This window comes from Pectinophora gossypiella, chromosome 29 (genome assembly GCF_024362695.1).
Source record: "Pectinophora gossypiella chromosome 29, ilPecGoss1.1, whole genome shotgun sequence".
NCBI classification, from domain to species: Eukaryota; Metazoa; Arthropoda; class Insecta; order Lepidoptera; family Gelechiidae; genus Pectinophora; species Pectinophora gossypiella.
The window spans coordinates 3,375,172-3,387,831 of NC_065432.1; the positions used below are offsets into that span (position 1 = coordinate 3,375,172).

The following is a 12,660-nucleotide window of genomic DNA, read 5'->3' on the forward strand; positions in this document are numbered from 1 at the left end:
GCTATAAATGATTATTGTTTGAAGGATGGAAGACATTTTAGACAAAATATTAGGTACCTGAATCATTATTCAGGGTGTTAGAGACACCGTAAAGAAGCTTCTGAGGGACGATTCAGGCCATGGTATAAGAAAACCAGGTATGCTCAAAAGTGACAGCTAACATTTCAAGGTTAGCCCAGCTGACGTCATACCACCCTGCGTTGCCATTTCGTAAAAAATAAATTACCCACGACCAATGTTTTTATATTTACTTTACAAGGAAATTTTAAACTTTTAGTAAAAGAGTTTTAATGATCTTTATACAAGTGACAAGTAATAGTAATTTTTCAATAATAAATAATATAAATTTACGTCCTTGGAATGTTGGAGATACCAATTTAATGGTAACACTTACGTTATCAAAGGGCTAGCAATGGCGGCTTGTCATAGGATGGAGCATACCTGGTCTTCGTCTTAGACCATGATTGTGAGTCGATGTCAAGTATGGAATCGAAAATAATTCTATAAACTGTATGTGTATGGCTACCTGTAGGTACAGTCATGAGCAATATAATGTACCCACTTTAGGACTGTCGCACTAACATATTTGACATTTAGTGAGACTCACAGTTCAATTTGTCAAAAAAAGTTAATGTGACCTGGTATCAAAATGTATACATATTAATGCTCGTGACCGTACTTGTACGGGATGTAAGTGATATCGTAACGAATACTGAGGGAGGTGATTCGGCTCATGATTTTGAGTTAATATAAAGTGAGATTTTCCATCCTGCCACCATCAGGGATTGGGATTGTAAGTACACAGAAAATTTGCCGAAAATTTTGATATACATTTTACCTGGTATCATTACGATACACCCGCCATTTGACTCATATTCCAGACTACTAACAGTGACGAAAGGAGTAAGACGGGAAGATATTGTAGAAAAATACCAAGAAAATATTACCAATTTCATTATATTTCCATAGAAAATAGACGATTATTATTGGAATGATAACATACAACAAAAAAAAAATAGTTTTATCCATGGTCTTCTTGTTGTGTGGGTTGTGAGGTGAATACCAACCTCATCAACCCTGGTGTCAGGGTTTATCCATGGTTTTCTTATACCAAGACTTTATCAAATCACTATTAACCCCATTTCAAGACAGTCATTCCTCAAATCACAGAGGGTTTATGGCAGAGAATAAACAATTCATTTTATGGCACCAAATTCATTCTATACTTAATTAGATTGGTTCTTTAATTGCTTTTTCGTTAACGATATCTCCGTTAAGGAAGTGACGGATACGATTGGTTTCAATTTCAGAATTAACTGCATCCCCCTTTGTTACTGATGTCATTCATTACACCATCTTCATTAAAATAAAGAGATTCCTTGCACAAGAATTCTTCGTGAACGCTTATTCTGTAAAATTCGCTATGGGTTGTCGCGAGTGCTGTAAAAGGGCTTTCGTTTTTTGGTTTTAGATCGTCTTCTTCAGGTGCAGAATTGTGTCTTGAAGTTTCAATCGAGAAATTAAGAGTATTCACTTTATTAGCAACATCATCGCTACTTAAATCTAACGGTTCATGTTTAATCATCAATTCTTTGGAACAAAGACTGGATTTTGTAGTTCTGCCAGTGCTTTTTGATGCTTGAAATTGTTTATAAACTTTTGTCAATTCAGCCATACACGCTTCATGGTCTGCTTTTATATCACTATCTTCATCATTATCTCTGTCATCTGTTTTTTCTTCGTAAGCTTGGTAATGCAACGCGGTTCCTTCATCTAAACTATTGTTAACAATTTGTTTCAGACTGACTTTGTCTTGTGAAAAATCACTCTTACTCTTGATTACAGTTTCGCCTTGTACGTCATATATTCCATCATTACGATCATCATTTAAATAACTATCATCGTTAAATTCATCCGTTATTTCTGGTTTCAAACTGATTGCGTCTTCATCGTTTACATTGTCGATAACGTATTCCCATTGTACATTTCCATCATCTGCAATGTTGTACACTAACACTTCCGCTGTGTCTGTTAAGGAACTTTGCAAAACGTCAGAATTTGTCCATTTAGTTTCTAAGGCACTAATATTGCATGTCCGTTTATTGGGTTTTCTAGTATTACTTCTGTCATCATTTTCCCGCTTTTTAGAATTAATCGTTAGTGGAGTGTCACATTTTGGTTCCAAATCTTGTTCAGAGCTGTCGTTGTCAAATTCCGCCTCGATACTTCTATTTTCTACATCATAACCTATTTCTTCTTCTATTGTTAGTTCTGTTTTTTGTCTATCGTGTAAATCATCATCATTTATCCGCTTTCCAGAATAAACTTTTACTGGGATGATGACTTTGTTCATTAAACGTGTAGGTTCTGGTGCCAAATCTTCTTCGACGGTCATTGAAGTTGTATATTTTGGTTCCAAATCTTGTTCAGAGCTGTTGTCAAATTCGGTCAAACATATTTCGTGTTCCGCCCCGATAGAAGGATTTTCTTCATCATAATCTATTTCTTCTTCTATTTTTAGTTCTGTTTTTTGTCTATCGCGTATATCAGCATCATTCATACTCTTTCCAGAATAAACTTTTACTGGGATGATGACTTTGTTCATTAAACGTGTAGGTTCTGGTGCCAAATCTTCTTCAACGGTCATTGAAGTTGTACATTTTGGTTCCAAATTTTGTTCAGAGCTGTTGTCAAATTCGGTCAAACATATTTCGTGTTCCAACTTGATAGAAGTATTTTCTACATTGTTTTCTTTTTTAACTTCTATATATTCATGAGATTTTTCTTCTTTAATTCTTTGTTTTGTTTTTGCAACGTCCTGCTCAGAATTATCGTTTTCGTGTTTCAGGTGCTGTGTTGTTGCTAATAATGATGTAAGGTCAGCTGGCGTGGTTGGTTCATCTGGAGTCTTGTCAATTTTCTCTGTAAAATCATAATAATTACTTCTACTTCTATCGTGCGGGTTGTGAGGTGGAGTACCAACCTCATCAACTCTGGTGTTTGGGTTATTATTGACCCGCCAAAGGTCCCGGACATGGCTCATGTAACGACTACTTACTTACATTAATAAGTTGTAACCGGGACCAACGGCTTAACGTGTCTTACGAAGCACGGATCATCTTTCGGACAATCTGGTAATCAGCCAGTAATGACCTAACCAAACTAGGGACTAGTATTTTTTGAGACATGTCCCCACCGGGAATCGAACCCGGGGCCTCCGGATCGTGAGCCCAACGCTCAACGACTGGACCACGGAGGTCGTTACTTTTACTTTTAAACCGGGATAGCTCAGCTCGGAAAACGTGATTTATTACATCGCAGTATCCTGGGTCGGGTATACGACTTATGAGTTTGAATCCAATACGATTTATGAAGGAAAATCTTTATTGTTTTTGAGGAACATAGCTTAGAAAGTTCGTCATTCGCAACCTAATGCCATTCTGGCAAACATGCTAATAAGCTGTTCAGTTAATAAATATCTACTTACGAAGCGTGTTTTCACAGTTCAGCGTTCCCGTCCTCTTTGAACTGAAGCAGGTAACTGGAACTACAATCTGAAATTATTTAATATTATTAATGTATACTTTCAGCTTTTCTTTTTCCTTGCCGCGCTTTTCTTGCCCGAGTGAGATGGTCGCCGACTTCGGATAGGGACCTACACCTACAGGGTATAACATAGAACCCTTGCCCAAGGATACGGGTGAAGACCTCAACGGTTGCAGAGGCGGAGATGGGAGCCATCGGTACGGCATTGCAGGATGGAAGGGGTCACAGGGACTGTAACCTGGACAAAGGGTATTTTATATACAGGTGTAAAATGTTAGTGTTTTTTTTTAATCTTCTATCGTGTGGATTACCAACCCCATCAACCCTGGTGTCAGGGTTACTATTGAGCCGCCAAGGGCCCCTGACATGGCTCATGTAACGACTACTAACTTACATCAGTAAGTAGTAACCGGGACCAACGGCTTAATAATACTTAATGAATACCCTGGGTGATAATCCCAGCCTCATAGGTGCTTTGGCGTATCCCTAAGGCAAAGAATAGGTCAACCAGAAAATATAAAAAAGGCTGTATGTGATAGTGGCTCTGTGAACTTACTTCTACGGAGAAGTAAAACAACGAACAACCTTGTCAACGGTGACAAGTCAGGTTTTCTGGCCACGTTTTTCCCTCAGCGATACAGCTTCAAAAAATCGCTAACTAAGTAAGCCAATTTTGGATAATATTGTTGAATTTTTTTTTGATAAGGTAACTAACGGGCCTAAAAATGGATGATAAAATATTACTTACTTGTTCATAATACACAGTGCATCTTCTGTGAACCCTTGTAGAATGATGCTCCAATGCTTTTTTATTAGCACAAAGCACATGTATCTTGCACCGAATACATTTACAAACTAAAACATAGTTCTTGCTATGAGTTACCATATGTTGCAGTTCCAAGCACTGGGTTTTCAAATATTGCCCGCAGACTTTACAGTTGCAGTCTCTTTTCAAATTGTAGATCACATGGCCAACCACTTGTTGGTTTGTCTGGAACGTTCTACCGCAAAACACACACTTCAACCTATCCTTTTTATGTGGACAAGCGTGGCTGTAAATGTCTATATACTTTCTTCGACAGTAACAGCATGTTTTCCAGTCGTTCAATATGATAGGCTTATCTGATCTGACTGTGTGCCTTAATTGGATATGTTCACTAAAACGTGCACTTGTCAAACATTCAACGCCACATATCTTACAAATGCATGACACTTTATAGTTTTCAACACTTGTGTACCTCAGGTAGAGATTTTCGTGTGCGAATAACTTATTGCACGTAGACAAGTGATTGTCACATCTATTACATCTAAAATTATTAAATGCATTGAGCGTATAGTGCTCGTCATGGGTCCTGAGGCAGACCCGGCATTTACCGTCAATCTTTACATAGTCATTGTCAGCTTTCACATCTTGTTTGTTTGCAACGATATAGTACAAATTATTATTCATTTTAATATCAACATTAATGTCTTTGTGTTGTCTAATGTGGTCACGGAACGGGCCTAAATGCCACCAGCCAACCTTGCATATGTAACATTTGTATGCTAGAATTGATTCCACAATCCCGTATCCCAATTTTTTGAGTACATCTTGGATCAGTTTGTCGTGGTAGAACGATACTTCTTCCACTGCTTGTACGTATTTGCCCCAATAGTTCCGTATTTCTATTTCTATAACTTTATCTACATTACTTGTTGTAATGGCCATCATCTTCTCTGTCTCACAACGGAGAGCTGCATCACTTATAGTGACTTCTGTAATTTCCAGCTCTTTCCAAATCAGCTGATTGTCATCGACGAATTCTTCGCAAGGTTCCACTGCTATTTGCACGGAGAAGTTGGCAGAAGAATCAATCGATGAATCTAAGAAGGGATCATTGATTTTATCCTTGATTCGTGGTAACAATTTTTTTATTGTAGACTTAATTTTCTGCGAAAAGAAAATCAGTAAGTAAGCAAGAAGCTATAAGGCCCCCAAACTAATACTATCTAACTGATTATAAAAGGGTAGTTTCCAACTAATGAACTTCAACTTTATGGTTGTATGGCAACCGGTCGTCATAGAGTACAGACAACCATTACTGCCAATGTCAACCCAACTAGTCAAATGAGTTACTTTTTACTATACGTCAAAACATGAAATTACTATTTAATTTGTATGAAAAAGCGACCTGAGATGTCATAGAAAGACGAGACAAAATGTCGCACATATTATTTACATTTACATTTTTCTTTATTAAAATTTATATATAAGTTAAATAGAAAAAAAAAATATATTTTTTGTCATCTTTAGATCTGTGTTTAATTAGTAATTAGAATTTCATAATTTATCTTTGACACATCATCATTAGACATCTAATACTGTACAAAAGAACTGCTGAAAGTCCAAGGACTGATTTTATATATAAAAAAAATGAGTGCCCAAGAACATCCATTCTCTTGAGCCTCTTCACCCTGTTGCTGGTTTCCAACAGCATGGTTGCTAAGAGGTTTGGATGGTTAGTCAAATTCCTTCTGAAATTGTTGCGAGTTCTTCGTGTATGTGGATCTCCGAGTTGCGGGTTATACGGACAATAACATGCACATACATACATAAACTCACGCTCATAATCCCTAATGGGGTGGGCAGAGCCACAAGTGATCAAAGATAACTTGCAGCCACTGTTGACACAATGTTAGCTGGTTATGGGTTGGATAACCAGCCCATAACATTAGACCATCAGGTTAGAAAACACTACCTGTCATGCACATGTGAAGTAAGTATAAGTTGCATCGGTAAAATGTATATGGACTGTTGAATTAAGGGGTGCCGGGGATTAGGGGGGAAGGTGACTACCCTGGGTGTCACAGATGCTACATCTTACGCCCAGACCTTCCCTCATAAAATTTTCACCAGCGAGTTTAACAGTCCATATACGTAAGTACAGCCCATGTATTGGGATTTAATGCCTAATTACAGTCGACTGTCGTTAATTCGAAACTCGAGGGACTCTTGAAATATTACGAATTATCGAGTGTTTGAAATATCAAATGGTTCGAAATTTGTGAGAGAAAATAAATAAAACTTCGAATTATTAAGTATTGGTTAATTTTTATTTATTAATATAAAAATGACAAGAATTAAGAGGTACCTTCGTGTACATACTCTCGTGTATTTTGATACAAGTTTGAACTTGTTGCAAAATGTACTTACAATCTTTCCGCCTCTTCTCTCTGAAACTTTGAATTGTCGAGTGTTGGACGCTGATGAGTTCGAATTAACGCGTCGTTTTGTTAAATAGCAATGTTTTTTTCGTTCGAATTACCAAGTGTATGAAAATGTATTGATTTAGTTCGTAATATAAAGAGATTTAGTAGGGAACTCGTGATAACTTTGAATTATAGAGAGGTTCGAATTATCGCAAGTTTGAATTAACGAGAGTCGACTGTACTTTATTTCATCAGGCCCAAGACGACGGTATCGTGCAGTGTAATATACATTGGCTGGGCGATCTAAGACATCGCTATATTTTAATTTAACATCGTACCCGATCTATCGCAAAATGTAACAAGGCATGCAGATGATTATACCGTGTGCAATATAATAAACACTTCTCGTCGCTAGTAAGCAAAGACGTTTATTTATTTGGACGGGTAATAACAAACAACAGGAATTGTCTATAACTCACTTGCGATTCCGGAAAATGGTACGTGACTTTGTCGTATCTTGTAAAATCTCGCGGCACTAGTTTACTTTTTCTATTCCTCTTCTTCCCTGCTTCCGCCATTTCGACGACGGTTTAAATATTTTTTTAGAAAGATTAATTCATAGAAAGAGCGGGATCACCGAAACAGAAATTGGCGAACGAAGGCGAAATGTCAAAACAAATAGCGGTATTCATATACTACAAATTTTGGAAGTAGTTTATGTGACTATTGACAGACTGAATTATACTCTAATGCTATGACAATAGCGTCAATAAGGAACAATATTTGAAACATTTTATAAAGTCGGACTATATTTTGAAAGCTTGTTTTTTTATTTAATGTTGCGTTCAGAAATTGAATAAGTAATATGTAGAGAAAGTGACCGGATATGTGCATTATCGGACCTAACCCCTAAATAAATAAGCGAAGGATCACATAATATTATGACTTTGCATCGTTACTAAACCACATTGAGGATAAAATTTTATATTATATTGGTGCTAATTCCTGTAAATACCATCTAATTTTATTTTAGGTTATATCTGTCATTTTCTTATCCGCCGAAAAGGAAAGGGACGGGTAATCGACAAGCATAAAATTTATGGAACACACGTCAATTTTAAGCACAAATCTAAAACAACCGTCTAAAAATTCGCCCGGGTTATTCATTTATTTACTCATTCTTCCTAAAATTAAGAGCTGTCAATCATCCGTCCCTTTCCTTTTCGGCGGATAAGAAAATGACAGGTATAACTTAAAGTAAAATTAAGAGATGTCTGCAGGAATCGGGGCCATTGTCTTATTTTTATGAACGCATAACATTATGCCGGATTCTACAGAGAAGAAAAAGACAAGACCAAAGACTAGGCTGTATGAGCTAAGTTCCCTTTGCCTGCCCGAATTGGCAAAACGAAAAAAAAAAATATGGCGAGCGGCGGGGCGGGTCGTTCAAAGTTTGAAGCTTCGCTGCGACTCGTAAACATATACTTTGTTTTGTAACTACCCGCAAATTGATGCTATTGTTTGGCAGCTGACAGAACAATACATGTCTCTTTCTTACTAGGCTGGTAACTATATTCCTGTCCTTTCGTCAAATTAAACACCTATATGTAAATAGATATGAATGTATTAGGATTTCGGTTAGTTTGACAGATAGTATACTGCCTAGTGCGAAAGAGACTGGTATTGTTTTGACAACTGCTCTGTTAAATGGATGTACGCTCACAAAGAACTTCTACAAACTCATGCTGTCCTGGTACTATATCTGCGAGTCGCTCTAATTTTTCCAGTTGTCTGGGGTACTTTCAGAACAGAAAATAAATATAATAATTAAAGGCTGATCACCTGCTTGTCCGAAAGTAAGATGATCCGTGCTTCGGAAGGCACGTTAAGCGGTTGGTTACTATTTACTGATGTAAGTGAGTATTCTAATATCTGCGGGGTGTACAGAACTAGGGGAATCTTTATGAAAGAAACCTTAATTATTTATTTGAAAATGGAACGTTTCGCGATATGGAGGGCATACTAGGGCCTTCATTTTTATTTATAGAAGATTGTTAACAGCTACGAAGTACAAAGGCCTCTCTGTGGCCTTTCTCTATTATCGTCAAACTGGCGGGACCAACTAGCATTAATCATTATTAATTTCAAAATGGAACGTTACGTCATTATAACAGCTGTGGCAAAGAATATGATGTCCAACCAGTATCGGCTACGGTAACTCCTTCAAGTCCGACATTCAAGTACATACAGCTTATATAACTACTTAATATTGGCAAATATATTCGACATTATCAGCCCACTGCAGGTCTACAAGTCTATCCCGACACCAGGCGCGCCAGGAGTTATCACAAGGCCCCATCAGCTTTACGCTTCCAGCTACCTTCTGCAAGTCGTCGTGCCTCCATCTTGATAGGGGTCGAACGAATCACACTTCAATTAATTACACTGCGCGAATCTATGGACATTTTGGTGGAATTCGCGGAAGACCTTGAAGGATCACACAATTCACACATCTCCCCGTTTTCACAGGATCCGCTTACTATGAGAAAAAATATTCGTAATGTGACTGCGGATAGATCAAAATTTGGTTACTGCGCAGCGATTCGCAAAATAATGTACCAGGATTGCATAGGCTAGTAGGAGTTCACCAGCGTATGAGCAAATTGTTTGACAGACCAGCTGATAAAACTATAGCATGTTTCTTTCGCTCTAGCCTGTATGGTATATTTCTGTCCTTTTCTCATTGCCCATTCATAATACCATTTATGAATGATTAATTTGACAAGGACAGAAAGATGATGAGAATGAGACGCAGGTAGTTCTGACATTAATCATCATTGATAAACAACTAATCATTCATTCACGGCTTCATGAATGGGCAATGACTACAGGACAGAAATATACCATACAGCCTAGAGCGAAAAAGACCAGTATATTGTTCGGAGGCTGGTCTGTCAAACTTCGAACCAAATTTTGAACTACCCGCATCAACATTTAGACTAATTTGACAACGAGACACAAAGGTAGCATTTGGCCTAGTGCGAAAGAGACATGTTTTGTTTTGACAGCTGGTCTCAAATATTATTCGGCGTATGCTCACGAAGACTTTCTACAAACCCATGTTGCCCTGGTACTATATCTGCGAGTCGTTGTATTTTTAATGAAAGAAGCCTTCATTATTTATTTGAAAATGGAACGTTAATGTATGACTTAGGCGTTTTGGTGAATTCGCAGAAATCGCGGAGGGCGTAATCACACACAGAGTACTTTTAATATACGGGGCGTAATAAATTCTTAAAGGGACGTCCCTAATATTTCATGTAAAATACGCTTTACAGGCCTTTCCTTACAAAAAAAAGACCTTCCTATAATAATTTCCGTTTGCCGCATGAACGTTCTTTGAAAACAGCAGCAGAAATGATGAAATGATCCCAGAAACATCTGTGATGTTTGGCTGTTACTTCAAAATATGAGTGCTACGCAGCGATTCGCAAAATGATGTACTAGGATAGCATAGGCTGATAGGAGTTCACCGGCGTATGAGCAAATTGTTTGACAGACCAGCTGATAAAACTATAGCATGTTTCTTTCGCTCTAGCCTGTATGGTATATTTCTGTCCTTTTGTCATTGCCCATTCATAATACTATTTAAGAATGATCAATTTGACAAGGACAGAAAGATTGTGAGAAAGAGACGCAGGTAGTTCTAACATTAATCATCATTGATAAACAACTAATCATTCATTCACGGCTTCATGAATGGGCAATGACTACAGGACAGAAATATACCATACAGCCTAGAGCGAAAGAGACCAGTATATTGTTCGGAGGCTGGTCTGTCAAACTTCGAACCAAATTTTGAACTACCCGCATCAACATTTAGACTAATTTGACAACGAGACAGAAAGGTAGCATTAGGCCTAGTGCGAAAGAGACATGTTTTGTTTTGACAGCTGGTCTCAAATATTGTTCGGCGTATGCTCACGAAGACTTTCTACAAACCCATGTTGTCCTGGTACTATATCTGCGGGTCGTTGTATTTTTGATGAAAGAAGCCTTCATTATTTATTTGAAAATGGAACGTTACGTCATATGACTATAGGCGTTTTGGTGAATTCGCAGAAATCGCGGAGGGCGTAATCGCACACAGAGTACTTTTAATATACGGGACGTAATAAATTCTTAGGGACTTCCTTAATATTTCATGTAAAATACGCTTTACAGGCCTTTCCTTACAAAAAGACCTTCCTATAATAATTTCCGTTTGCCGCATGAACGTTCTATGAAAACAGCAGCAGAAATGATGAAATGATCCCAGAAACATCTGTGATGTTTGGCTGTTCAAAATATGAGTGCTACGCAGCGATTCGCAAAATGATGTACCAGGATTGCATAGGCTAGTAGGAGTTCACCAGCGTATGAGCAAATTGTTTGACAGACCAGCTGATAAAACTATAGCATGTTTCTTTCGCTCTAGCCTGTATGGTATATTTCTGTCCTTTTGTCATTGCCCATTCATGATACCATTTATGAATGATTAATTTGAAAAGGACAGAAAGATGCTGAGAAAGATACGCAGGTAGTTCTAACATTAATCATCATTGATAAACAACTAATCATTCATTCGCGGCTTCATGAATGGGCAATGACTACAGGACAGAAATATACCATACAGCCTAGAGCGAAAGAGACCAGTGTATTGTTCGGAGGCTGGTCTGTCAAACTTCGAACCAAATTTTGAACTACCCGCATCAACATTTAGACTAATTTGACAACGAGACAGAAAGGTAGCATTTGGCCTAGTGCGAAAGAGACATGTTTTGTTTTGACAGCTGGTCTCAAATATTGTTCGGCGTATGCTCACGAAGACTTTCTACAAACCCATGTTGTCCTGGTACTATATGTGCGAGTCGTTGTATTTTTGATGAAAGAAGCCTTCAATTTATTTGAAAATGGAACGTTAAGTCATATAGGCGTTTTGGTGAATTCGCAGAAATAGCGGAGGGCGTAATCAACACAGAGTACTTTTAATATACGGGACGTAATAAATTCTTAGGGACTTCCTTAATATTTCATGTAAAATACGCTTTACAGGCCTTTCCTTACAAAAAGACCTTCCTATAATAATTTCTGTTTGCCGCATGAACGTTCTATGAAAACAGCAGCAGAAATTATGAAATGATACCAGAAACATCTGTGATTGTTACTTCAAAAAATGAGTGCTACGCAGCGATTCGAAAAATGATGTACCAGGATAGCATAGGCCTCAGAACAATAACTAAAGCATAGAAGGAAGGCTAAAATAGCAACAGAACTCTATAATTCTGCTCTACTTTATCTTACGGAACCGGCGTAATGTTAGACAAAGACGCATATACAAAAATTGTTTCGTAATTTCGTAGGTTGTCACAAGTTTTTCATTGCCTAGTGTTGGGTTTCACTTTAGTAATATGTCGATAAAATTAAATTTACTTACAATTAATGTCGATAATTTTTTTTTACAAGATTTCTTTTTGTAGGATGCAATTATCTTCTTCTTGATGAAAGGAGACTCTGTCTCTGATAGGTAAGTATCTAACCATTTTTGGATTATATTGTCTGGTTTATATTAGTTTGGAGCTGCAGCTCACATTCAGGAAGGAAAGAAAATAGCCAACTGTTATCGTTTCATCGGTAAGTATTTTGTAATATTCGAATTTATTTATGATGTCATCCGCCGTGCACTGGTGTCGATCGACGTGCCGTGCAAATTGGAACCGCCGCCGCCGGGTCTAAGCCGCACAGACGGTAAGAGGCCCGATGGGGTCACGCCATAGACATAGAAAAGAGTATGGACTGGAAATACCTACAGAAAAAACGTGCCACTCTGTAAACATAAAATGGCGGTCTTTACTAGGGCTACAAGCTGTTTCAATACTAGGATTA

At 37.7% G+C, this 12,660-nt stretch overlaps 2 protein-coding genes across 4 annotated transcripts in view; both read right to left on the minus strand.

The window, feature by feature from the left end:
• LOC126379364 (zinc finger X-chromosomal protein-like) overlaps positions 1–12,660 on the minus strand; it is a 142,325-nt gene that overhangs the window by 70,821 nt on the left and 58,844 nt on the right. The gene's annotated exons all lie outside the window — the stretch shown is intronic.
• LOC126379382 (uncharacterized) lies at positions 941–7,444 on the minus strand. Of its 2 annotated transcripts, XM_050028113.1 has the most exons (5): positions 7,215–7,444; positions 4,295–5,476; positions 3,488–3,554; positions 2,617–2,922; positions 941–2,364 (listed from the first exon to the last, which is right to left on the minus strand). In XM_050028113.1, exons 1-5 carry the CDS (start codon positions 7,311–7,313, stop codon positions 1,313–1,315), a joined length of 2,706 nt encoding a protein of 901 aa, XP_049884070.1. In that variant the 5' UTR covers positions 7,314–7,444; the 3' UTR covers positions 941–1,312. The 2 variants fall into 2 exon arrangements, with proteins under 2 accessions (XP_049884070.1, XP_049884069.1); XM_050028112.1 differs by having other exon boundaries at positions 941–2,922; positions 7,215–7,440.